This window comes from Electrophorus electricus, chromosome 10 (genome assembly GCF_013358815.1).
Source record: "Electrophorus electricus isolate fEleEle1 chromosome 10, fEleEle1.pri, whole genome shotgun sequence".
Taxonomy (NCBI): domain Eukaryota; kingdom Metazoa; phylum Chordata; class Actinopteri; order Gymnotiformes; family Gymnotidae; genus Electrophorus; species Electrophorus electricus.
Genome location: NC_049544.1, coordinates 24,298,481 through 24,324,555, shown reverse-complemented (window position 1 = coordinate 24,324,555; position 26,075 = coordinate 24,298,481). Strand labels below are relative to the sequence as shown.

At 42.7% G+C, this 26,075-nt stretch overlaps 1 protein-coding gene across 12 annotated transcripts in view; it reads left to right on the top strand.

Moving 5' to 3' along the window:
* kmt2ca (lysine (K)-specific methyltransferase 2Ca) overlaps nt 1-26,075 on the top strand; it is a 112,097-nt gene that overhangs the window by 99 nt on the left and 85,923 nt on the right. For all 12 annotated transcript variants that reach the window (XM_035530697.1, XM_035530693.1, XM_035530700.1 and 9 more), the window contains exons 1-3: nt 1-249; nt 8,436-8,606; nt 21,963-22,045. The exon at nt 1-249 is cut by the window's left edge and continues 99 nt beyond it. In XM_035530697.1, the coding sequence (XP_035386590.1) occupies nt 8,437-8,606; nt 21,963-22,045 (253 nt within the window). In that variant the 5' untranslated portion in view covers nt 1-249; nt 8,436. The remainder of the gene's footprint in view (nt 250-8,435; nt 8,607-21,962; nt 22,046-26,075) is intronic.

Here is a 26,075-nt window from a genome sequence, read left to right as displayed (position 1 = left end):
ACAGGCGGTGCTGCGGCCCCTCTTAAACATGGCCACCATGATGGAGTAAACGCTGCAACTTTACAATTCTGATTTTTGGAGGAAAAAACTATTTTTCTCGCACCCGAAACGAGGAATGTTTCACTCCGAGATATCCTGCCAAGCACCCGGTCCACATGAGCGCTTTCGGAAAAGTTTGCTCTCGGATTACGCGCTGAATTAAGTTGGCTTGGAAGCTGGAAAGGGAAAAAGAAGAATCGCATCAATTCCGTAAGCATTTGTCCGACTGTTTGAAGCGCGTTTCTGACAGTTTTCCCCGAGGAATTGGGAATAAACATTATTGAGTATTTATATGAGAAACGGAAGACTATTATGCTGAATGTAAGCAAATGTGCTATTGCGTTATTCAACAGCGCACACACGGAAAGTGGTAGTAACGTTAGTAGCCCAACAAGACTAACGAGATTAGTGCTATATATATATATATATATATATATATATATATATATATATATATATATATATATATATATATAGTGTTTTATGAGAGTATTCACAAAGTCGTGCGATAGCCTCCGTTTTTATTGCTTATTTTTATTAGCGTACCCCCACCCCCACACTAAACGAAAGTAGGTTTGTCGTATGGCAGCTGGTGGAGGAAGTGGAGACAAACTTGTTAGAGTTTTAAGAACGCAGAGCCATTATAGCTGAGCCCAGGAGCCGCCGAGGGGGCTTCGTGGATGGTCGTAGACGTGGGACTACAGTTACACCGAAAAAAAAGTTGTTTATTTTCTGGCTAAAGTGCCCTCGCCAGCGAGCTGCGACGGTTAGGGTTAACTAGGTTAGCTACCTTGGCTAACCAGCTAGCCAGCTAAGCTAACCTAGCTAGCCTGGCTAAGCTAACCCACAGGCACACTTATTTCGAGCGTTTTCTTTCACGGTGGTGTTGGGGAGTTATTTTGAAGTTTATAACGTTTGTTTCTGAGGACTTTTGATGATTCCGTCGAAGTCTTAACGAGTAAAGCTCGCCAGTAAACACGAGAGCCTTCTCAGTTTTAAAACTGGAAGGCCCTACGACTCGAGTTTTACAGGAGGCTGGAGTCTGGCTAGCCAGATAAAAAGCCAGTATATAGACCGGTTTAATGAAGATAAAATGAACGACACTCTCCACAGTCCCGGCTAAAACTAGCTCGTTATTTGTTATATCTGCATTGTGTAATGTCAGATTTGAGAGTGTTGGTAAACTAGAGTGTATTGGTGAGAGAAACTTCAAGCCAAACTCCTGAATGTTTGCATGCAAGCGAGTTGAGTGTGAGAAGGACTGTCAGATATGTCCAGGTAATCCCTCAGTCCGTTACCAGAAAGGTCAAGGAGCCCTGGCCAGTTTAACTTTCCAGTTTAAAGTCGGCAGCATGCTATATGTTGGTTGGGTTGTTAAAACGAGACCTGTCTGTACTCCTAATCCATAGATCTCTGCTAAGTGCAATGAACTTGTTCAAAAATAAATCAAAACATATGTAGTGTTTGGAAAAACTAGGGGCTAATGAATGATGGTGCCTGTACCTTACTGTAGGTAAGATTTACCTGTAGGTATTAGCTGCCAGGATCACATGTGATGGTAGTGCACATGCTTGGAGCTGTCACTGGATCACCTGTGGCGTTTTTGTGAAAGGCGTGAGCATGTATGGTGAAACGGCGAGATGTTTACGTCAGAGGCTAAGCGACTTTGACAACATTGTTTATGAAAATGTGAGTTCAACCCTGAACACCAGTAGTTATATAAATTAGATGTCTGTAACAAGACGCTTCATAATCTTTGAGCAGAATTTTAGCAGGGCAAAATTAACAATGCCCTGGTAAATTAACTTTTGTTCAAATTAGGTTTTTATCTCTGAAATGTGTGTATAATATATATATATATATATATATATATATATATATATATATATATATATATATATATATAAAATGCTTGTGCAGCTTAGCAAAAATAGTTTACTTACACAGGCAACCCCACAGATATAGGCAAATTTCAGTTTCACAGACTTTGATTCCTGCATTCTGTGTTCATTTTGTGTATGAATTTATGTATGAGAATCACAAATAAAATAAATGAATTTGGACTATTGCTGAAAAACTAACAATATGTAGACTGAATCTGACCTCTGAAAGCCTCAGATGACATTGCCAGGGCTGTGACTATATTTAGGTGATCACAAACACATCCCACACAAATATATAAAGTCTAAGAGTCTAGTGTGTAGACTCTAGCTTTTAACATGGCGTTGAACATGAGGCATGGCGCCTCTGTTGATTGGCATTTGCTGGCTAGCCAGTAACAGAAAAATATAGGAAATATAGGATTAGACCCTGGGAGAACACAGAGAGAGGGCGCTACACATTGGGTATAGCAGAGGAGGATCAAAATGGTTGACAAGTGTATTTGCACCTGGTGTTAAAATGGGTTCCTGATTTGATTTTTGGGCACAATCAGAGGTTGAATGGGCAGAGGTAAACAAACCTCTTCCTGTGGTAATTGAGGACACTCAGTAGCAGAGTTGCATGTGCGTGTTCTCCACTGAAAACAAGGTGTGCACTTAACGCTGCAAAGTAGTTCTAGATTTGGCACAGTGGGCCTGGTATTCTAACATGAGAGGTTTAAGTTGACATGACACTGAATTGACACATTACTTCTGTTTTGGGCTGATTTAAGATCGGTGTCCTACTGTCTTGAGACACTATGCAGTGTGTCCTGTTGGATGTACTTTCACTGGCAACGTTACAATTTCAGTTATAACATCAAGAAGTACAGCACTATGAGCACATTTTAATAAATGTTCAGTTGAGTGTCCTCAATAAATATAAATAGACCTGTTGCATGTTAACTTATGAAGGTTGATATTAATTCCTACCCTTTTTTTGATGCACAGTTTAACTGTAATGTTCCACCATATACTGATTGGAGAGCATATATTATTGCACTTGATACAGTTGATGTGAGCATGTTACTGAAAGATACAGCTCAATTAAATAACATTTTAATGTGTTTTAAGCCCTTTGAAATGTGTTTACTCTTTGTCTAAACAATAACTTTGCAAGGAGTCTTGCTGTTATGGTAAGTTATCGAGTGTAGTTTCTTTGGCAGCATATACTCATAAAAAAGGATTTGGTTCATAAATACTGAACCTTACTTGTAACGCACTTATGTCCTGATTTGGTCATGTAGACATGTGCAGTTGTGAAGACTTGGGTAGGGGTCATAACATTTTAAATGCTAATAAAGGAACCGAGCACGTTTGACAAGGAGCGTCCATGTTATTTGGATTCACTGATTGGTTATTTAACTTGATTTCTCACTGTAGTCTTACTACTTCTGGCAGTTATGTAGAGCCTAACTCACTGTGTGGAGAGGAATTGCCTCGTACTCGCTCATTCTGAATACACACTGGTCTTATCAGAGTGTGGTCTCACAGGAGGTGAATGAAGGGAGCTAGGAACTGAGGAGTGGTGGAGTGTAGTTATTAACTGGGAGGCATCCTCTGTGATTGTCCAGTGTAAACTGCTGTATAAAAGAGAATAGCTTATTTTCAGTCTGTGTGCCTTGTACAAAGTCAAGTCATTTCTGTTTACGAAAGAAAAGTGGTTTCTTAAACGATGGCGCATGTTGGCAAGCCAGCATGCCTTAGTTTGGGAACGTCTGCTTGGCTAACGTGCCATCCTTGTGCTTGGAACTGTAGTCATGGTGGACGTATTGGTTGCGTTTAAGCTCATCGATATCTGTTGGTTTTCTAGGAACTGGCATAAGATGTACAACATATGTTTAGTCTTTGTGTTCCCCACTGTACAATAAAATGTTTCATTTTTGTTTGTGAAGCATCAGAAACTCTCCTGTGCCTCAGGTTGAGATTGGAGAGATTTCCCTGTTTGGTTGTGTTGCAATTTGTAAAATATTATCATTTATATGAGCAACATTAAATGAAGTATAATTAAAAATCCTTTCAATCTTCACAGAGAAATTGCCTGGTGTACTGAACGTAAGGCATCAGATCAGCTGTTCCTGGAGGAGAGATGAGAGACAGAATGGTGGTTGTTCTAGAAGCTTGGGCACTTTCGGTCAGGGACCTGATGGAAAATATCTGCACAGATGCAGAATTGGGAAATGGAACATGACATGACAAATCACTCAAAATGACAGGCAAGCAAACACAACGATGCAAGTAAAAAAAGGGTTTATTGAATGTGATCGGTACAATTCATAAGACGTCCCAAAAAAATCTGCAAACGTATTTCCGTTATGTTTTTCTCCTGTAATCTCACTGCTGGAGCACCAAATTGCTTCAGCCACCCCTTCATTTGTCTAATGCAGTTTTCTATTGCACTCGGTTCAAATCGTTGACTGGTTTTGATCAACAAATCCACATTTTAATTTGGACGCAGAGGGGACAGCATGCACACAGGTGAAGAATGTTAAGTCACTTAACACTGTGGGCACTTCATACTTGCCTTAAACCTGCTGTGCATGAACCAAATAGATTATTTTATTTTTTAGCACCCCCCCCCAGGTCACGACCTTTTTAGCTGACTGTTACTTCTAAATAACCGTCACTGATTATGTGAATTTGGAGTGCACAGTAGTACAGGAGCCCTGGATTGGTCTCCAAAGCCCCATTCTGCCTCTTGCATGTCCGTAGGGTTTCACCTGGGCCAGTGTTCACTTGAGAGAGGCCTCATTTGTTGTAATGTACAGGATTAAATGAGACTGTGTATGGTGTGTACAGGTTTCACGTTTCACAAGTGATTGCAGAGATGCATAACTGGGATACTTGTTACTCCGTCTTTCTTTTCAACTGAGCAAATGGTCTGTGGAGAGGTTTCCTTCAGCTGCTGATAACATGAACTAGTCATTCACTTGTCCTTTGTTACCGCAGCGATGAACATCTCTGTGCATGGTGTCCTTGGATGGTACGGGTTTCTGGTCTGTCCTCTGCTTGCTGCATTGCAGTGTGTCCTCCATTTTAAGAATTTATTTTTTCTTCTCAAGTCAACGCTTGGAGCGTTAGATTTGGAAATGTATTTTTGCGTGGTAGTGGTAAGTTCTGGCGTTCATCTTGTAGACGAACGTTTCTCAAAGTGAATAAGGAGGCAGACATGGTGACGGGGTAACACACACCTGGATATTTACTGTGAACTGAGGGAATCGGAGCAGGTTGGATCACTGTTGGGAGCCCCTAGTTTCTCAGAGTCAGGTATGGTCTTATAGTGAGGATATATATGTCCAGAGAAACTCCTTGACGTTGGTGGGGAGCAGAGCCCTGTTTGATTGTCAACCCGCTGAGTCTAAAATGTCCAGACCAATCCAGCGCCCGTGAAGGCGGAGCTTAAAGTAGGGCTGATGGCAGAAACCATATGAGCGATTGAAACACGCTGGTTAGTCATTTCGTTGTGTTTTGTGCTTTGAACACACCTCAAGCAAAACTAAATTGAACCATGTTCCTCAACCAACCATTTGAACTGTTCTCATTTTACCAACACAATATCAATATTTTAAGACTCTCTAGATGTCATGAGTCTTGTCATGAATCTAGTTCCATGAGACTATGCCTTTTCAGACTTTCTGGATTAGACATGCATTTAAATATTTTAAAATTACACAAAGAACATGAATATGATTGACTGAAATTCACTACAGAAATATTCAGGCTTCAGTACTGATCTTCAGTGCCAGATAGCAGCACTCTGGCTCTCTGCAGTGCTGCTGTTTCTTCTTCTGCTTCTACAAGTCTCTTTCTATTTTCTCTCTCTCTCTCTGCAGCTATACTGCTCTATCTCTCTGAAAGTGTTCGCTTAGTAGTACTTTCCATTTGCATCACGAATGATGCCTCTTAACCATTTTTTAAAACCACTAATAAATAGTAACTAAAATTAATATTTCACACAGTTCCAGACGTCTGCTTTTTCTAGGGTTGCTTATTTTATGATTTAATGTAATTTATTGGCAAAGTTTTACATACGACATCTATAAGAATATTGGCCATTCCTGATTGGATTTTTGAGATGCTTAAATTTAAAGGCGTTCCATGGTGCGACAGACCATCACTGCCAAAATGTCCCTTATTTGTGTTTAACACTTTTTATCACAAATATGTTTGTGTTTTTAAAGAACCATTTTTTAAATAAGCTAAAGCAGGGCTGCCTAAGGTGGGGCTTGCAAGAGAATGTTTGATTTCATCTGCTAGAAATCAGGGGTTTGACTGAAATGTCATGAGATTTTCAGTATTGTGCATCTTACAGAAATTCATAAGGTATCATTTAAAATCATGATTTGTTACATAGGCCTAGCATTCATTATGGGTGCAAACTCTGAATTAACAGATTGCATTCTCAGCCAACCACACATTATTGTATTTTTTCCCCCTACTTGTTGGTCCCCTGAAATGAGAAATTTGGGCACTTCCTGATCTAAGCGGCTTTTCTCTGTCCACAGCAACCATGTCCTTGCAGCAACATTTGATGTGTCAAATGAAAAGGAAGAGGTGGGGTGAGACATTACTGAGGATGCTGCTGTTGTGAAATTGGATCATTGCTGTGTATGGGGAGATGTGTCGTAACGAGCTGCAGGTGGTAATGGGTGGACTGGTCCCCTTTATTTGTTGGCTCACCATGTTTACCCAGCTGAGATGCAGAAAACGCACACTGGCCAGGGCAGCGGGGACACTACCACCTAGTATAGACGGTGGGCGTGACTTCTGTGGTCTGCCCTGCGTTTAGCTTGGCTCGGCACAGGTGTTCATGTTCTCATTTACCTGAATGTGTAGCAGGTGGGATTTGTAATGTGACTTATAGTAGTGGGGGGGTGTCATTAAGTTGGTGCTAATTGTTTAATGCATGAAGTAACAGTGTTTGTTTTTGTAGCTTCCTTTTAGTTTTATTGTGACCGTAGGAAGTTCCACCTCGGGACTCGACTTATTGAGAGTGCTGTAGTGTCAAAATTGACACAATAGTTTACCATTATTGTATAGTGTTATGTCATCCACCCCTAAATCTAATGCCTCATGAACACCTAAATATGGTTTCATATCAACTAACATATTGAAGAGTGTAACTCTAATATATAAAGATGAATTTATTTTTCAGCTACCAATTAGAATGGGATTTGAAAATGTAATTATTTTAGTTTACCACATTGAAATACTTGCTTTAATGAAATTGATCAATATTTACTATTGAGACAAGTCCAGTTCTATGTTTACAACACGGTTTCAAAGGAAAGGGCTGTGGCATCCAGAACACAACCCCATTCAGAACGGGCCTGAATGCTCCCTTCTGTCATTTGCCCCATTCTTACCCAGATTAACCGTCCTGCTTCCTCTAAGCCTGTGGAATACTGAAGTGCCTCTGAGGGGAGGCTAGGCTGCATGTGTCCTGTGCTGTGGTCTTTTATTGAGACACTGCACTGGCTCAGATAAGGACTGCAGGAAGGACCAGGACAAACGATTTCAGACCGAGCCTTCTGCTTTCTGATTGGACTCGGATCTTGCAAACAGCTACAGTACGGAGGGTGTGGCTGTCCCCAGACCACATGGATACGTGTGAGTGAGAGGGCGAGCGAGAAATGGAGAGGATCTGGAGTGTAAGCAAGCTCCCCATGTCTCTTCCTCATGAGATGAGGAGCAAATAGTTCTGCTCAATTGAAATCTCATATATTCTTCGTTAGGTTTGAGAAGTGTGCCGCATTGTGTTCGATCAAACGACTGCCTTGGTCTGTTCAGTAGACTCGTCTATCTGAAAAACGCCTTGGCAGAATTCACTCATGCATATGAGTAATGGGCTTCTGTCATATCCTGGATTTACGAGAAGGTGAGAGGGAGAGATGCATACAGGGCATCAGCTGTTGTGGTCAGCCTGGGCAGACCATAGTATGGCTGCTAGCCGTATTGGTGCATTTGAAACCATAGAGAGCTCTTTGGGTAAATCAACATTCAAATTAATAATAATAATAATAAACTGCACAGCATGAGGTTCACTGCGGGATGCTGGGGCTTTTCTTCCTTCCAGCCCACACCACCCCACCCCTCGCAGACCCCTGCTACACCATGACTGTGCTGAATAAAATCTCTAAATTAATTTAAACGGGGCTCCGTGGAGAGCCGAGGCGCCACAAGGAGAAGAGAGCTCTCTCCGCTGCACTCCACACACAGCTGTGCTCTCTCGCTCTCATCCACAGCCCTGATTTGCCCCCCCACCCCACCCCACCCCACCCCACCCCACCCCACGGCCCCAAGTAGGCTTTGCTTGCGTTTCTGCTCCACATCAGTTACCTGTTAGGTGTTCCTCCTTTTAGATTTTTGTTTGTATGCCTTGCTATTCAGTGCTCTGATCTCGCTTCCAATCCAGCACGTTCTCTCGCTATCCTTTTGTCCTGTTCTTAGCTGTTCTGTCTCTCTCTCTCCCCACAGAATGTCATCAGAGGATAAGTGTGTGGATCCCTCTGACCACGACCCATCTCCTCCCCTGAGCAGTGACGGGGCCACGCCCTCAGGGAGCCCCTCCTCCACAGACCGACGCCCCCGAGGCCGTCCTCGCAAGGATGCTGTCTCCGTCACGCCTGCGCTCAAGACCAAACGGAAGTACGTGGCGCTCAGATTTTACCTGCTGCTCCGGACACGAGTCTCAGGAGCTAGGAACTGTTTGTGTGACTGAGGTTTTGTCGCAGTGGGTAACTCGTGCCGTGGTTTCGTCGTCGGTGTGACCTAGGCTAGACTATCCGTTGGGATGTATGGATGATGCACTGTGGTGGATGCCTGGTACATGTGACCAGTGGGGCATCTACAATTTCACAATGTGAAGAAGGGGCGTTTGAGAAAGCTGTTATATGTGCAGTGTGCCGCCGTGTGCATGCAGTGTTTCTTACTACACCGCATGCAGTTTTGCCCAGAGAGTTCAGAGAGGCACTGCAGTGCAGATGTCGTGGGCTGTGACCTCAAATCCCCCCCCCCCCCCCCCCCCATCTGACTAAAATAAATTTGATTGCAATTCATTTGTTAATTGATTACCCAGCTTGCTTCGTAACTAGGAGTGATGTGTTGAGAGAGAGCAGAGATCTGTTGAGAGTGGGCAGTGGTGAAGACTTCTATAAGTAAAAGTGAAGTCTTTCAGGCAGAACGCTTTACTGCATGAGGTCTAGAGAACAACAGTAGTTCTGGACCTCTCAGGAGAAAGTATCTCATAATTGCCTATAGATATACTTCCAGCTAAGAGTTTTAATGCTAGAAGTGTGTTAATTTTTTTTAAAATTATTTTAAATGATATATATATGAGGGAGATTTTTTATATATATATATATATATATATATATATATATATATATATATATATATATATATATATATATATATATATATATAAATCTCTATCTCTCTCTGAGATGATTATATATATAATTTGTTATATATAAAAAATTTCCCTTCTAGCATGCAAAAGGCTGTAGGTACTTGTCAATGAAGACTATCTTGTGAATTGCAAGGGGAGAGGCAGCTGTATGGTAGGGAGGACTGATAGCCTCAGCTAACCTGGTGTGGGTGTGTGTTGTAAGAGTTGGCGTGCTGTACGGAGCAGGGAACGTTTCTAGCATTGGCCTTAGAGACTTGAGCATGCTAAGGTGCGTTGCCACAAAAGAAAAGCTTTGTGAGGTGCGAGAGGAGACGCCACTCGCAAATGGAGGCCGTTTTCTTTTTGCCAAGCTCGTTTTGGCTGGGAAATGTCTCAGACTGGATTATGTCTTCAGTTTCTGTCAGCTCTTAGGTTTATTATTCATGTCTGAAAAGGCACATGTTAAGATGTTTAAACAGCAAAAGGAACTAGAACTACAAGCAACCAGTCAAACCAACCATCCAGCAGAAATGCTGTAAAAAAAAAAAAAAAAGTGTTCGTTTAAAGGTGAGAAATGTGTGGCTTTTTTTAAAAAATGAGTTTATTCTTGCACTGGGACTACGATGCCTTCTCTTTGAGATCAAGTGACGGCCTTCAAATAATCAGGGCTGATGTAGGGTAGATTAGAGGTGCACCTGATACTACAGGTCCAGCCTGATGGTATCGAAGAGTGTGGGACTGCTTACAGCCGGAGGGTTTGGTCCAATCACGTGCAGTCCACAGTGCTGCTGGGGAAACATGAGTGGGCGTGCTTGAACACACAAGATTCAGCTCACAGTTTGAGCTGCAGGAATTCACCTTATTTTGGTCAGTTTTTGCCAGCTGTGAAGGAAGCGACGGTTTAGCCTGATGTTTTTGTCAGTGTAGACACACTCTCTCTCTTTTTTGCCTTTTGCGAGTGGTTGACTGCACACAGGAGCTGATCTTCACGTATCATTTCTTAGAAGTGTTCCGTCGCTATGAGGTGGAGATCATGAAGTGTACCTCTCACCGATGTCCCACCTCCCCCGAGCTAGTCGGCGACCTGGTTATGGTTTTCCATGCTAGGTCTGCACAATAACAAACGTGTATATTAAGGTCATATTGGTACAGATTGCTATTTCAACCAGCCTTGCGATTTTATTAAACGGGCATCAGTGAAACCTCGATGACTTTCATTGTTGAGACTAAAATGGTTTTAATTTGTTTTGCTCACTTGAGTGTTGTGCTTCATCAGAGCGCACCCCCCTACCTTTTGATTACAAGAACACAAAATTGAGATATATAATATAAAAAAACTCATTTGCAAGCTGAAATGCTTTTCTGCCTCAGTAATGCAAAGGCCAATATTTCAGTGACATAAACAACAAAAAAAGCAAAACAAACAGAAAACAACAACTATATATAGTCCTCCTGTCTTATTTTGGACTGGATGCGTATCTGTGTCTCTGGAGAGTTCCCCTGTGTATGTAATTTATTTGTTATGAATCCCCCTCCCAGGAGAGATGGTGTCCACTGAGTGCGAGTGTGTGCGTGCGCACACCAGAGTACATTTGTGTTGAGACAGCAGTGTGGTTAAAGGGCAGTGGTGTCTCAGTGGTGAAGGTACTTGACTAGTACCTAGTATCAGAAGGTTGCTGGTTCAAGTCCCACCACTGCCAGGTTGCTATTGTTGGGCCCCTGAGCAAGACCCTCAACCCTCAATTGCTCAAGTTGTTTGGTCAGAATTGTAGCTCTTTTTGGATAAAAGCGTCAGCTAAATGTGAAATGTAAATGGTTTTATCTCCTCTTTTGGCTGCTGTTCTTGGGGATGTGAGATAGACTTGTGTAGATAAAGAGATGAGTCCCTGTCTGCTCTACCATTGGCCCCAGTCCCTGTTTTTGTGAGTATTTCGTCTGAAACCTTTCGCAATGAAATGCTGTTTGTTTTTTATGAAGTGGTGTCTGGACTGTTTATCTGAGAGGGACATGTCTTTCTAAAGTTTTGTATGAAACTGCGTTGTTGCACCATCGCAGTCTTGTTTTGCAGTATTTTAGGCCTCAACTTTCCTTCGCCTATACACATCCCAGGAACCAGGAGAGATGGCCCCAATTCTCAACCAAGACTGTTCATCTAAAATTCCAAACTCTTTAGGCTTATGTGTTGGAAGGATTAAAATGCGGTACAAAGACAAAACTAAATTACCCACTGAAACATGCAAACATAATGATAAACAAGCAGTTTGCAGTGCAGTTTTGCTATAAGGCCACAGTAGACATTATGCACAGACATCTGACCAAAGGGACTGACGGCATGAGTGGTACACCAGAATACGAAAGGCCAAGCTGGCCACACACAGTCAAGGAAAAAGCTGAAAGATCAATAAACAAATAAATAAATTACTGACCAAACAATGATCAAGTGCAAAGTTCACATAGTGAGAGTAACAACATTGTAAACATACTGGTGCCAGTAGCGGCTAAGAATGGAGGGGGTGGTGTTTGGATGGGAAGGGGTGGTATTTGAATGCAAGAGGAGGTGGTATTTGAATGCAAGGGGAGGTGGTATTTGAATGCAAGAGGAGGTGGTATTTAAATGGTAGGGGAGGTGGTATTTGAATGCCAAAATGGCAGAATTTAAAGATCTTGCACTAAAACAGCCACAGGAAGCTTAACAAATTAAAAGTTTCATTAAACCCCATCAGTTATTGCATTTTTAGATCTTCAGTTTTTCAGACTGAAGGAGTATTCTGTCTAGATACATTTGTCTGCAAGGATTTTTAATTTGCTCTGTATCATAAGAGAGCCGTCCTGTATGTGGAGCGTCTGTGTGCTGTGATGCCTCTCTCGACTGACTGGCAGTCTGTCCAACGGAGGCAATGTCAACAGGTAATAATGTGAACTATATGTAATGGGTTTTAATCTTCTATTCTTTCCCAGTGGTAGGACAGACACGTGAACTTTCTTGACTGTGACTGACAAGTCTCACTCTGACAAACCCAGTGAGCAAATCCAGGTCATATAAACAAGCCAAAATCATGAAAAGAAGAGACTGCAGTAGAGGTGCGATATCTCTGCTGTTGAGTTGAAATTTTATACCCTCCCCTATATTGGCAAGCTGCCTGTGCTGTTTGGCTGCACAATATGCAGTGCATGGACTAAGTATAAAAAGTGCTGATTTCTTGTATAGGTGGAAATAGTCACTGTTGTTGTTTATAGACTGCAGTTCTGTCACAGACTATGGTGCCTGCCACAGTATAGTGAGCAGAGGGGTTCTCATTTAAACACACACACACACACACACACACACACACGGCCAGAAAGATATGCACATAATCTGAAAGGCAGATATGCATACACAAGCTGGTAGATTCTTACTGCATCGGCTGGGAATGACGCCCACTCTCAGCCCCTCCCTTATTGTGCTGTAACAGTTTTAGTAATTCTGTTGTTGGGTTTGTTTGCAATTCTAATAGTGCTTTCACCTCAAATAATTGAACTGGATTTGAAAGAAGAATAAACCCATAGATGACCCTAAGAGGACTCCAGCAGGGACGTGACCGTTATTGTCAGGTTCGCTCTACCCCTGTTACCCAACCCTGCTCCTGGAGATCTACCAGCCTACATAGTTAAGTTCCAGTGCACCTGGCTAACGTTAAGGTATTCCAGATCACCATGATGAGTGCGACGGATATGTTGGATCAGGGCTGCAGGGAACTTCTCCAGGGCAAAATGTGTCCTAGTGTGTGTTGGTGCACCGTGAACCTCTGCGATATTGGGCATTCTTTCCTGAGAGAATTGAACAATTTACAGCGGGCAGTTGCTCTGGACTGTTTATTCAGGTTGCACTGTGGCTGTTGAAAATGTGGCAGGTTGAAGTGTTTACTGTAGATTGTTCTGGGGAAAACAACCAAAACATTTTAATAAGATGTAAATAAGGAAAATGTGATGTATGATACAAGTAGATTAATTATGACACACATTGGCAAACAGTTCATCATGATTGTAATGACACACCCTCTGTGTGTGTGTGTGTGTGTGTCTCGTCACAAGAGAGAAAATGTTATGAAATGACAAGGCAATTCCTTACCATTTCCCAGCTTTATTAATAGACTGCTATTAAATGTTGGTGACAAACCCTGGTAATAAACGTCGGTCATGTGTCAAAACCAAAGCGGCACCCGAGACGCTGCTTGGATGAGGCGAGAGTCTGTTGCGACTCCGACAGAGCGAGAGGTGGAGGTGAGGAACTAGTTAAAGTGCGTGATGGAAGGCGGCTGGGCTGTCGTGAAGGGGGTGTGTCTCCTCGTAGCCACTCGCTCCAGCCCGGGTTTTATGCTCCTCCCTTCCAGCTGGAACTACTTGCGCTGTAAGCGCTTTCTCTTTTCTTTTTTTTTTCTCTCTTTTTTCCACCCTCCCCCTCCCTCTCCACCACCGTCTCTCGAACTCTCTCATTCTTGCTCTCTCAAACTCTCGCTCCGTATGATGTTGATCGTAGGGATAAGTTGCTAAGGGAAGGACTCACTTTTGGGGGGTTTGTCTTTTTTTTTTTTTTTTTTTTTTTTTTGCTTTGCCCTCGCTGAAACAAATCTTTTCACCATGTCAGTGTGGTACTGTAGCTTGACGGAACTGGTTAATTCAAAACACAGACGTGATGCACAGATATGACTGGTGTGTAGTGGCTTGAGCATGTGGTAGTGTCTTCACACTTATTTCCCACCCTGTGTCTTTCACCGTGAGAAACATTTGAGTCCTCACCATCAAACCCGTTTCCTGTTAGTCGTCACATTTGGCCAGTAGATTGCGGTGGACCCGTGTGGAACGTGTCTTCTGTACTGTCCTCGCCTTCTGTCCCCTGCACAGCACTCCATGGCTGTTTTATTTTCCTCTGGGTTACTCATTACTCCAAATCCCATAATGTGTTTTTCTTGATGCCCTTTGATAGGCTACATGCAAAATCAATTGTTGGAGGAGGACCCTGCTTGTGAAAGAGGGGTATTTAAACTGTGAGCGGGCCATAGGTCTCTGGCTCCCCGCCTGTCTTGTTTCTTGTTCTCAAACTCTCAGGGGTTTTGGTCATTTTTGTTTGTGGGTTTTTTTGTGAATGTATGGTTTGTCCCATAAATCCTTATAGACAGTGGCATGTCTGAATTGGATAATCTCATCATTTTCAGTGTAGTAGAATGACTACAATGAAATAAGATTCATTTGAAAAATCTCTTGATTGAACTTTTTTTTTTAACGTTTTTGAATAATTCTGATACAAAGCCTAGGGACTTGATGTCCTGATACTCGTTTACCTATGGAATTAGGCGTGTGCGTGCGCGCGTGTATACACGTACACACACACACACACACACACACATATATATTTTGCACACACACACACATCCACAAATGCAGACCATTTGAGCAACAGTCTCTGTTTCAAAGATGTCAGCTGAAACTTCATAACACACACACTGTACCAAGAATCCTTTTTAAAGCTGTCTAAATGTCCTCATTTTCTCTTCAGTTCGTTTACTCTCATGCTGATTTATCGTGTATTGTCATCTGGAGGACTGGAGTTTGTGTCCATGGGGACACCAGTGCCGTTGGACCTGTGGCTGTGTTTGGGTTCCTGTACGTGTGGAGCATTTTTGCAGCTTTGTGCTGTAGTGAGCTCCAAATGCAGAGTGGTGCCGGTGAAAAGTGTGGCCTCGGTTCGAAAGCTTCAACCGCTACATGATGGAGAATGTAGGAATTGGCAAGATGAAAGTTCTGAATCCTTTTTAATTCTGCCACTGTTAAAACTGTGCTACTGGTTTGGCTCCATTTTCCAGTAGAAGTTAGTAGCATTGCTGCTTTTCCCCATCTTTTTAGTTAAGAAGCTTCTAAGTATGAGGTTACTGGCTGCAACCGCAACCAAACTGGTTTTGAGAACAGTCAGCTTTGGCAACAGCGTTTTGATTTAATTGTAATTAAGTGGAAGGGATGATGCAATCCATGAAGGAAGTGTCAGCATGGTTAAGATGCAGTTGCCGTATAGCTTGTAGTGTGGCTAGCTAGATTTCAGTCAACAATGGCATTCATCTAAATGAGGTATGCTAAATGGCCAACTTTTATTTTAAATAAAGTTCCACAGCATTGCGCTGCTTGACTTTCATTGAGAGTTGTCTTTTGAGTTGTCCGAGGACTCGACTGCAACTCTGAGTCCCAGGACCAGGACCACATCCAAAGTGGGGTCTATTTGATTCATATCTGGTGACTGGGAAGGACGGTGAAGTGCACTGTATTTATTGCCATGATTGTAGAACCAGCTTGAGATGACGGTCATGTGCAACATTATCACATTGGGAATAGCCATTGGAGAAATTGTGGGAATAAAAGGATGCACACAGTATGCAACAATATTTACGTAGGCTGTAGTATTCTCACAGTGCTTGCCTGGTATTGGGGGACCCAGATCTGTGCCAAGAAAACATTCCCTACACCATTACCTCACCAACTGCAGGTTGGGTTCTGACTAGCTGCATGTGGTAGCACAGATCTAGAACAATTACTGCAGGCATTTTCAGTCTTCAACCTCAGAACCTGAACCCTTCCACTCATGTAGCCAGTCTGTTTCAGGGTTCGACATGCACATTCAGAGGTCCTCCTCTGTTAACAGCAGCTGTAGAGTGGTTTATTGAGCTGGTGCTTTGCACTATTTGGTATCAAAAAAAACTCAGATGCTGTTTGATGAAGATTGCGTGAGACCAGAAGATCCTGATGCACTTGAACCAGCCCTGTGGCACAAACAACATGACATGGTCAAAGTCACTTGGATCACGCCCAAGCTCCCATCACCCCTCCATGTTTGTCAGCATTAACTGAATGTTCCTGACCCATGTCACATGAGTTTCTTACATAGCTACCATGTGTTTGGTTTAATGGATAATTACATGAATGAGCAGTTGTAGAGTTAAGTGAGTAAGTGATGTTTTTTATAGAGCACATTTTAAATGATACACGCTGACCTAAGTGCTGTGCAGGTGTTTTTAATAAAGTTCCCAATGAGTGTGGACATTCTGTATGTCACGTGAATCTGTATTTTATCAGATGTAATACATAAAGTATTACAAAAATGATTAAGTTGATATTTCTGTTGCTTTTTACAATTATTAGTGAAAAATCTAGTTCTGTATGATCCTACCTGCAGACTGCTGCCTCCTTCTTTGTTTTTGGTTGATTTCATTGGCTGTCTCTTTGAACGCTGGTGTTACACAGAGACTTCCAAGCCTCTCTGAACGACCTTAAATGTAGCATGTATGGTGGGGAGGGGTGTTGACCTGAATTAAACACATGTCCGCCCCCAACACAATAGCCTGCACTTTCAGCGATGTAGGTCATTGATCATAGCATTGAGCACTGGGCTTGCAGGCAGTGGAGGTAGGACCCGTCTCCTTCCAGAAACCTTATACGGGACATCTGATGCCTCGCAATTTACCCACGATGCATTGTGCAGGGACAGAATGGCCACATAGGGGCCATTAATCCAGTGTTTTTCATCAGTTTCGTGGGATGGCTGGTGATTTTAAAATGAAATCGATATAACTTTTGTTACATATTTGATCCAGCATCTAGGTCTTTGGGTGGTTGCTGCCGTCGACATCATAATGAGTATGCTTAATCTCGGACAGCTTTTTTGAAGTGGGGAAAAAAAGCTCCATTGTTGTATACAGTAGCCATTAACCTGACTGTGGAAATACTTCAAGAGGCTCAGAGTGCTCGTTTGAGAGAAGCCCAGATCTGCAAGATTAGTATTTACTTTGCGCTGTTTGAATGCTCGTCTGTCCTTAGAAGTGTTCTAGCGTTGTGCCAGTATATAATGAAATGATCACTGCTGTGATATGAAGCAAATGAGGAGTTCTGCTGTGGTGGGCTGTGCACCAACCACCGGTGGCATGTGGATGTTTGTATCGGATGAATTCCTGGAGGCTGCGTCAACAGAACAGATAGGCCTGACGATGGAGTAGTTACAGAAAGTTACGACAGGCCTTGCGTCTAAAGACGTGAACGCTGGCGTCTGTCTCCCCTGTGACTTCATACAGACATGTTCTGCCTCTGCCTAGTGAGTCAAGAAGGTCAGAGATGCATCATGTATTTATGTTTTTATTGACGGTTGCAAACAGTGGAGGAAATGACTTGCATAATGAAAAAGTACAACGGCAGGAATTATGTGCACTTTACACAGCCTGAAACCCCCATCACCACTGAACCCAGTCTGAGTTTAGATGCCTGCGAGACAAAAATTTGCTTCCAAATGCAATGGTTTACTTCCAATGAACTGTGAACATCTTTACCCGTAAAACCCATAATTACCTTTTTAAAAATGTCATTATCTCACGTAAGGCTGCCTGGCGTGACGTTTTCGCTGCGGAAGCCACAGTTTCATCGGGGATGAGCTTGCTGACGGTGGCTGCAAGTGAGCGGTAGAGTGGGCAATTTTATGCTGACTGTTTGAGTGTGTCATGGGTGCAGCATGTAGAGGTCTGTGAATGTGCTGAGAAGTGTGAATGAATTTGCCCTTTGATCGCACAGCTTATGGTGTGTGGCGTCAGCTCGGTTTTGTTACTCTGGATGTATTTACATTTACAGCATTTAGGTGACGCTTTCATGCAAAGCGATTTGCAATTATGACCGAGTACAACGTGAGCAATTGAGGCTTAAGGGTCTTATCCCGGGGCCCGCCGGTGGCAACTTTGGTGGCAGTGGTGGGACTTGAACTGACAACCTTCTAATTTACTAGTCGAGTACCTTGACCACAGAGCTGTCTCTGCCTGCATGCATTGGCTGCAGCGCCGGAGGTTCTCAGCTCCGATACGTAAACACGCGGGGAGGACAGAGACCATTTTAATGGAGAATAACATCTGCAGTATGTACAAGCCTGTTGGGAAAGCAAAATGAATCAACTCAGTTTTGCAAGGCTCCTGATCTCAGCAGGACACGTTGAGCAGCTCAGGGGAGGTAGGCTGAGCTTGCAGAGCGTCTCGAACTGCACGGAGAACGCGCTCCAGACGTGGTTTGCTGTGCGCTGGTATCGGTTTTTGGCCTTCACTCTCAGCCGCCCCGCTTCGTTTTCCTCTTCAAACGTGCTTCTGCTGCACTAGCAACCCTGGCGTCTGTTGTAAGAGACTAGATTTTGTAACCATGGCGACGAGCAGCTGAGCACTCGCCGCAGGCCACCGCGCGCCTCCATTGGCTGCTGGAGCTCGCCTGCGACACCAGCACCGACAGAGTTGGTTAATGCGAGGCTGGTGGGGGGAGGGGGGGAGGTCAGCAGTGCTGAAAGGAAGCTCGGAGCAGCTAAGCACGTTATGAAGTCTAGCTGCTTAATTATGGGAATATACGTTCACCCACTTCAGTAATTTATTAGAAACCCTTCACAAGAGTACAGTCAGAGTAACTTGTGCTCACTATTTGTTAGTTCGTGTGGTGAGTTTCTGACCATACCAACACTGTTGGATCGTTCTCTACCCAGCAGAAGCATGAACATATAAACACCACTGCTGTGTGTTTTGTTTTTTTAAAAAGGTCTGTCAATCAAATAAGCTCCAGTTAGCAGTGGACCCGTGATCAACACCTGAACAGTGTTGAGTGCTGTCGACAAAGAGACTACAGTCTGTATAGATTAGTTCAAAGTTCATCTAGATAGGCGTACCTAATGAAGAACCGTGTGAATGCCGGGATAAGCATTACCTGTCTGTTTCTTTTATTCCAAACAATTTGAATTTGAAATTTAAAAGGAAACCCCCATTTCCACCAACTCAGACTCTCAGAATGCCACATAAAGGCTTGTATAGGGAAATTGCAAAAATCAAAACTCCAACCTCATTTTACGTCTTTTTATTTTTATTTATTTATATATATATATATATATATATATATATATATATATATATATATATATATATATATATATATATATATATATATATATAATTTATTTATTTATTTATTTATTTATTTGACTTCTCAGATCTTGGCGAATGTGACGTGATCAATTAAAATGGTCTGGTGTGGTGTCTGAGAAGAAACCAACATTCTTTGATAGTGAGATCAAATCAGTATGTGCTTTTCTGACATGTAAGAAAATCTTGACTGAATCCCTAATTTGCAGGCTGAGAGTAACAGCTGGGACTTTTTTTTAAATTTTTTTAAATCAGGGTAAAGTCAAATGAACAGTGTTATACACTTTTGAAATCACTCTTGAAGGAGAAAAAAATTTTTTTTTCAAAAGACCTAGTTAGTCATGCACCACACACTGACTGTTCTGGGTTGAAAGCGCATGGAAGGATGGATGGATGAATAAATAGATGGATGGATAGTAGGCTGTCCTGAATACCTTTGGGAGGGGTGGGGTATAGAACATGACTGGAAAGGACTTGGTTCAGCTGTGACTGACGGTTAAAACATGTACTAACTAACATGTGCTAACATGTCAGATTTCAGTTATTCTGCAGTATTGTTGTATACTTTTTTTGCCTGGTCAGGCAGGTGACCGGAAATTCACTGTTCCAAGCCAAATGTCTGCTGTCCTGAACAAATCATTTGTATTTCAGTGTGTTATTCAAATATAAATTAAAAACACAGTCATTATATTATATAAAAGCTAATATATTTTATTCTTAAAATGAGTGCATATTCTCATGATGTACTTTCACTTATTTTACTTTTTGTTGTAAATAAATGGTTTCATAACCAAAAGTTTTTCTTTTAACCCTGTGGTGCTGTTGGGACTGACTTGATCACCTGGGCCCGTGTGCTTCAGTTGTAGGCACGTGCCCAGTGGTCCAGGTGCTGTCAGGTTTTCCCACTGCTATACACATTTCTCAGGCGATTTCTAAAATGTGTAATTCCAATAACAAAAAAAAGAGCCACTTTTATCTTGCCTTGCCTTTGCAGAACATCTTGGGTACACAGGGGTCAAAATTGACCCACGGGGAAAGAAGCTTTTGTCTTGCTTTGTTTCGTATTCACGCTTCACCTCACCCTGATATTGTCAACAGATAACATCATTGGTTTGTTAGTTTTTGACTGCATGCGAGAATGGATAAGACTTTTTTTTTTTTTTTTTTTTTTGATGAGGAGGGGTTTAATGTTCAAGTGCATTGTTGGCTTCCCCCACCCCGGTCCCAACATGAACTGGCCCGGGCAGGTGATGTTTGGTGCTGCTATCCCAACAACGTGCTTTACTTGCTCCAGGCATTCAGGCAATTGTTAACATACCCTGGTACTTTATTAGTTTTTTTTCTAGTTTTGATGTGTTTTCCAAGAATGCGAGGTGCTGTGAAGCAAATAGAAGTACTAAAATTGACACATTTCTTGTAACAAAGAAATCACACATCACTTAGAAATATTATTAACAATTGCTGACACAGTAAAGGATATTTTTAAATAAACAAAAAAGTGAATGAGTCAAAGGAAAAATTGAATGTAAGGTTTTCCCAAACAATGGTGCTCTTTCCCGTTGCACTCGGCCATCGTAAACTGGAGTGTGGCTGTATGAGTGGAGGCGCTTAAATCATCGCCTACAGATCACTCCAACTCACTCACAGCAAACCTCAAAAATAGTCCAGAATCATTAGAGGAAACCTGGTCTCAATTTTTACGTTGCATTCAGAACTAATTACTCTTTCTGCTCTTTTTAAATAGAAGGTGAAAAATGTACATGGACTTTAACATCCACGCATATCACATACGAGGCGGGTGATGTTATTACTTGTTGTCAAGTGTTTTTGAAAGTCTGTCCTGTCTTATCCAATTTGTCTAATGTCGTCGTGTGTGTGTGCATTTCTCTTCCCTCCCTTGTTTTCAGTTCTCTTTTTTCTTTTCTTGGGATGGGAGTGGTGAAGGGTAGAGAGAGTGTCCCGTGTGACATCACCAGTGCCCTGTGTCCTATGAAAGGGGGGGTTGTGCAGCCAAGAAAAAATATGAGTGGAGGGGATGTCAGGCGCCAAAGCTCGGATGGTGTATATAGTTCTACGATTTAACAGTGCAATTAAAAGTGTGTATATATATATATATATATAGTACAAGAATGTGCTGACAAACTGGTTTGTTTTTTTTTTGTTTTTTTTTTTGCATTTGCATTTGCCTTAATAAAAAGCCTGCATTTAAAAATGAGGACGGCCGGACGGACTATTTTGTTCTGGGGGTGGGAGCGTACTTAGTAAAGCAGCACACATTAGAATGTAAAGTGCATGCACAATGAACCCACACTCACCTGCACATGTAAATGACGAAACAAAAGATGTGCCAGAGACATACAGCATGCAGAAACGTTGCACGGTACAGTTAAGCAGTGGGTGTTTAGTGGTTGATGTATAGACCACTAGGCAAAACATGCCCATGTGCGTGAGTGTTTCATTCTCTAAGTGTGGTTGCATTTTAGCAGAAGTCGCTGGTGTGACGTCTGGGTCGAGGTCAGCCCTGGTAGTTAGGGTAGTCTGAGCGAGCGTTAAGAACAGCAAGACCTTGCTGGGTTGGGTGCTAAACCACAAAAGCATAACAGCTCTCTCTCTCTCTCTCTCTCTCTCTCTCTCTCTCTGTGTGTGTGCGTGTGTTCTTTCTAGGTCTCGGAGCCGAGGCAGAGCCCAGGCTGACGATGAGGACAGCATGGACAGCATGGACGACGCTGCGCTGCCGCCAGAGACTGGTGAGCAGAAGCGGTTCATTTTTAGCACCGCCAAACTGTCAAAAGTGTCACAGGGGCTTGCTGGGGGAATACAGTCCTCCGCTTGCCTCTTTCCGTCAGGGTTTGTGTGTACTGTGACTGCAGACTCAGGAGAGTGGTGAGATCTGAGCGCTCTCTCTCTCCATCTCTGTCTCTCTGCCCCCTCCAACACCGTTTAATGAATTCATCTTTATACAACATTGACATCCTCTTTGCTTAAGGCCTGAATATATATATATATAGCCTCTGACCCCCACCACCGCCCTGCCCGTTTCTAGGTCCAGTCCGAGTTGTCGGTGGGGGGATTTGGGTGGTGGGTGACTAATGTGTTCTGAAAGCTTTTACCATCTCTGCTGCTTCCCGTGTTCCCCCATATGCTGTGTGCGCGAGTGCCAGAGTTGCTTCTGTCCCAGCTGTGACTCGACACCTGACGGTCGCTTAAAACCCTGCTGCTTTTACTTTTTTGCTTTTCTTATTTTTCTGTGACTGGTTTTCTTGGGCAGCACTTTGTTCTAGGGCAGTTCAAGTCCATGTTTCTTGGCTGGCCATAACCGGAAGGGCCCTGGCCACTGTGCCACCCAGGAACAGATTGTCAACCTTCGAGCATCACTGCTCCGCACGGCCACGGGCGGTGCTGGACGCGCCCCTGCTCCCGTTGCTGGGTTGCCTGAAGGACAGGGCTCAATTGCTTGCGCGTGCGTGTGTGTGTGTGTGTGTGTGTGTGTGTGTGTGTGTGTGTGTGTGTGTGTGTGTGTGTGTGTGTGTGTGTGTGTGTGTGTGTGTGTGTGTGTGTGAGAGTGAGCACACATGCGCTGAGGGCCTGAGCTTGGTTATTTCCTGATCAACATGCAGCTTTATCATCATCACTCCACATTTATTAATTGGGGGGGGTCATTGGGAGACCTCCAGACCTGACTCCCCAGCCTTAATCTGCCCTGCACCTCTGTACTCTTCCTCCCACCTTACATTACGCAGTAATGACTGTTCTCCGTCATGTGTGTGTGTTTCTTCTCTTCTTTTTTGTACTTACAAAAGCTGCTTGAGGAGATTAATTTCCTGGCTATTAATTACACTCTGGAGCCTGTCCGCTTCGACCCGTGGGATTTTCGAAAGAAGAGCGGTCAAAGGAAAGAGGGTTTTCCTTTCCTAAGTAGGGGGTGGGGGTGGCTGGGATCATTTTAGAGATTGTTGCAGGCCACAGTGATGTTTGCGCTCCACTTGGCCTCAGACCTCTTCCTCTCCCCATTGACCTCAATCGTGCATGCTGTTCTGTATTAGGGAACCTCTCTGCAGTGGCTGCAGGGATGGAGGTTTGTTTCCAGCGCGGCATGGAAATGAAGGTGCCGTGAGCACGCCAGAGGCCTCGCAAACCACTCCCCCCACCCACCCTTTCTCCTTCTTTTCCTCTCGTCCAAAGTCGATACCGCTGAAGGGGAAGGAATGAAGGTCCTCGTAACTCTTTTAATGAGTGGCGACGAATCATGTCTGGTTCACCAACTCAAAGCAGCAAACCCCCTCCCACCTCTGTTTTGAGGCAGGTAGTCAGGCGTAAGGAAAGTGGATGGATTTATGAAAGTGTTCCGAATGCCAGGCATAATGACGTGAAAGTGAACTTGCCCTTTAACCAAAGCAAGAATAAATTTAAAAAGCAGATCAAATCTCCAAGTAGGTTTCGTAAGCCCAGCATGGGGAGGCTCAGAGTAATCTGAATTAAGAAACATTCCAGTCAGTATGGTTGGGCTCTGTTCACATTTGTACCACTGCTTGAAATATGGTACCAGTACCCAACAGTACTTTCTGTACTTTCAGTACTCTCCATAATAACAAAAATGTAATTTCAGTTGTTTAAAAATAAAAGGTCCAAACGACTCAACTACAACTATTGGTGTATAAAATGGTCTAAACAAAATCAAACTTCTGCACCACCTTCCCCGTTTAAAAGCCATCACCACGGCCTAACATGAGCACGCTGTTGTGTGTCTGAGGAAGTATGCGTGATTATCCTTCCCAAAAGGTGCAATGGTAGTTCAATAATGTTTTTAAATGAAAAATTAAAATGGCATGACTCATGAACTGATAACAATAATAGTAATTATATTCATTCAAAAATATATTACACCTTACAAAGTGAAACCTTATACTAGTGAAGTTGTACGGAAGTGTTATTGACATAATGGTGGAACTTCCTTGGTCACTGTCAGCCATTGTGGTGGTGATCACCATCACAGTATGTGCATACTGTTAAACAATACTTTTAGTTTTGTACTAAAACTTCGGACATGCTTCAAAATAAAATCTCATGTTTCTGTGTGTTTACTGTAGCTATAGCTATGCTTGTAAGGAATTTAGACTGAGGCTAGCTAGTAAAAATAATGAATTAACATCAACACAGTAAAAAAAAATTTTTTCCAGCAATGCATCCAATGTATCATTAAATTAATAAAAAATAATTTAATTAAATGTTCGTCGTCCATGGATGGTTCATGTGTGCTACTAACCTTGGCTGCAGTAGTTGTGGGGGAGTTATAACGTACACACGCTACAGCTTATAGGTGCATTATGTTTGACCAGGTGTTTTCTCAGGTTGGAAGTGTTGCCGTGGCCAGTTTTTTGCCTCTCCCGTTACAAGTATTGCAGAAAGCGCTGTGTGCGTCAAATTTTAAAGAATGTAACCACACTTGAGATCAGTCGAGATCCCTTAAGGCTTGCTGCTGGCAGGACTGTGGGTGTGTCTTAAAAGATCACTGGTACATTTAATGACCATTCACTCATTCATAACGTCTCTTAGATGTCCACCCGTTACCCTTCAACTGAAATGTGGCACTGATTGATTTGACGTGAATGCATACTCGGTAGTACCAACTTAATTCGGTCCGTATCCTTACAAGTACAGATGTTGATAAACAACCTTACTGGTGATGCAGTTTATTTGGTACCAAGAAGATTGATTTTAAAACATTTTTTAAAAACATTTTTTATTGAATTTAATTATGTATTTACCTGATGCACACCAGTCCCAAAATGTGGGCATGGCTGCCAAATCTTTTTGTAGCCCAGATAAGTAGGAAGTCCTCAAACTGGAGGTGTTCCAAGCAAGGTATTTGCATGCTGTTCCTGTAATAGTTCCAGAACATTCCACCTGTTAAACTTGTAATATGAATATTTCACACTGCTTGAATAACTTTAAATAAAGTTATTTAATATAATTAAATTTAGTCCAAGTGTAGGTGCGCTGTATGCAATACATGCAGGAAACGTCTGAGTGATGTATAAAAAAACTTGCTGAGTAATAACTTCAGGCCGTCCGTCCCCTGTTCCTTGCAGTAACACAAAGGTGATGTTTCACACTAAACACCGAGCCGCCCTTACTTTTGACAGAGCTGTGCCTTTGCTCTTTTCAGTTCATTTTTCATCCAGATTCCTGCAAATATTGGCTTTGAATGAAGTCAATACCATGGCCATTCATGAATGTTAAATGCGTGGAAATGTTGTTCTGGTAATGGATGCTGGCTTGTGTGTACGGCGCCCGGCCTGTTTTAAAGAGCTGGAGGCTCTGCTCAGTGACGTGAGCGTGTTGGCTGTGGCCGTTGAACTCTCCTGCTGTCGTTGGCATGTCTTGCCTGTGCCTTTCCCTTATCTGTAATGAACACGACTGTGTTGCACATCTATGGCGTTGTGCTGTGTTGGTGACACAGAAGCTCTTTTAATAAAAAAACAAACAAAAAACAGTTTTTCCAACATGTTTTCCAACTCCAAGTTGTATAAACCCAAATGCTTATTGTATTTAAGCACATCAGGTGATGTGTATTTGTGTGATGTGGGAGGGTGTGGCCTAAGCAGATCAACACCCTATATCAAGGTGTGCAGAATTATTAGGCAGCTTTTTTTCATCGGCAAAATGGGCCAAAAAAGAGATTTGACTGACTCTGAAAAGTCAAAAAATTTAAAAAGCCTTTCAGAGGGATGCAGCACTCTTAAAATTGCTAAGTTATTGGGGCGTGTTTACAGAACC